At 39.6% G+C, this 2,086-nt stretch overlaps 1 protein-coding gene across 1 annotated transcript; it reads left to right on the top strand.

Moving 5' to 3' along the window:
• Nucleotides 1-963: 963 nt before the first annotated feature.
• Nucleotides 964-1,335, top strand: Smp_132950 (hypothetical protein; the record flags this gene model as incomplete). The annotated part of the gene is made up of 1 exon (XM_018789031.1): nucleotides 964-1,335. One exon carries the CDS (start codon nucleotides 964-966, stop codon nucleotides 1,333-1,335), a length of 372 nt encoding a protein of 123 aa, XP_018646457.1.
• Nucleotides 1,336-2,086: the final 751 nt, after the last annotated feature.

The raw sequence follows: 2,086 nt of genomic DNA, 5'->3' as shown, positions 1-2,086 counted from the left end.
TTAAGCGTCCGGTAATTATCGAGGTTAGTATTTTAGATACTATATTAGTTAGACTAACCCCTCTATGGTTATCACAGGACGATATTGACCCCTTCTTATATATTGGGACCAGTCAGATGAAATTACGTCCAACTCCCAGATTTTAGCTAAGATATTAGTCAACCTAATCGCTAAAATTGGACAGCCATATTTAAAGACTTCTGGAGCCAATCCATCTGGACTAGTTGTATTCCCTCGTTTCAGATTAGTTATAGCCTTTTGAAATTCAGTTAGAGTCGGGGGAACTACTTCAATGTTCCATTCAGGTTTTCTGGGAATAGTAGGTAGTTGTACAGTAGCTGAAAGCCAGCTGAACTGCTCCTTAAAGTGTTCCGCCCATCGTTCTAAACGTCTGGACTGAGAGCGAATAAGGATTTCGTCTTTTTCCGCTTACACTTGACTTCTTAATTCCGGTTTCTTTTATTAGTCTGAAGAGTTGTCTGATGTTACTTACAGCCACTGCTTTTGTCATCTCTCTTGCTTTCGTTGGTTGGTAGGGAAATCGGACTGTCTTTTTAAGGATTGGTTTTTTCCTACAGTTCATAGCTAACCTCGTAGCGATCAAAAAGTAAACTTTTACCCTCTTGGTGGAAATTAAATGTATGTGTGAGTGAAGTAACTCGAATTACTAATCTGTTATTTGTCTTTAAAATCATCTTGTTAGCAAGAACATTTTATTTTAACAACCCTGTAAATGTACTGTTTCCTCATTACAAGTATCTGATGGTTGTAAAGGGGTTTGATAAGAGTTTTTTTAGAAAAAAAATTTTTTTTTAAACATTCATGCTCTTTAGTCATGGGCCATCTACTTCTCTTAAACTTGATATGTTCGTTTGTTCACTTTAGGAGCTTAAAATGTTGGGCTCCACAAAGTTGTATAAGCAATTAATTAAACTTATATTTTTTCTGACTTAACTGATTTAAATGAAATTCGCTACATATTTAAGGCATGTGGGTCGATATTTAACCGAATCAGAACGCGGAAATGTGCTAAAGCTCTATGAAGAAGGGGAGAATGTTGAAGAAATAGCAAAGTATTTTGGACGAAGTGAAGCTACTGTACGAAGAATAATTGCTGGTACATGGCGACCAAAAAGATATTCGGGCGACAGCTCTAGAAGGATCATGGAAGATAAGTACTTAGTTCTCAAAGTGAAAGCCAATAGATTGAAGAACTTGAAAAAGCTACAACCAGCTAAACTGGACTCATGTGATTCAAGCGTGCAAAGTCGAAGTTCAACACACAATAGTAATTCATATATTATTATTAACAAACCTTTATTATTTCATTCATAATTACTCTTTTCGCGTATATTCACGTGCTTTTGAATCAAGTGCATAATACTGTGAAAAATATTTAATATCTAGGATCATTTTATCCTATCCACATCAGTGTCAGTCGGCCACCCGACCGTTGCTGCTACCTTGACGTGGTGGTCGGACTTGCCTATCGTGATGAACCAATCGAGCTATACTGGCTGAAACAATCGTTCCTCAAGGTCGATTAGAGAACGGTAAGACTAAAAGCAGCAAACCCAAGGTCCGAATGCGAAGTCGTACTGCTGGCTGTACAGAGGTGTGACGGCAGTAAGGTGTTTCCTTCAGACAACCAGCATGACAGCGATGCTGCCTTCCCACAAGGAGGGGTGGGGTTAGAAAAAACTGGCCCTAAAGATGCACAACTTCCATGGATACCCGTCTGTGGCGGTAAGGTCAAAACAAGTACGGAGCTAACAGGAAAATTATTCACAAAAAGGTCGTGTGTAACCGACCTCAAGCAGTTGTCCCTTGGGCACTGCGGTCACGCCCCTGGTCATTAAGACCACTTCTAATCCAATTTTCTTTTCAGGTACCTCAAGGAGAACCCTTCCACGGTGTGGTCAGCTGGGAAGTGATAACTGCCCTCATACTATTAACAGCACTCAAGATCACTGTATTCATAATCAATCTCCTTCAATTCTTATTATTCCTCCCACCTCGACTTTCAACACTAAACTTCCTCTTTCGGTTTCCTCCTCAAGTTTCACCATGGCCAACGATTCTAGTG

The sequence above is a fragment of the Schistosoma mansoni genome (genome assembly GCF_000237925.1).
Source record: "Schistosoma mansoni, WGS project CABG00000000 data, supercontig 0136, strain Puerto Rico, whole genome shotgun sequence".
Taxonomy (NCBI): domain Eukaryota; kingdom Metazoa; phylum Platyhelminthes; class Trematoda; order Strigeidida; family Schistosomatidae; genus Schistosoma; species Schistosoma mansoni.
This window is presented reverse-complemented; position numbering and strand designations above follow the sequence as displayed.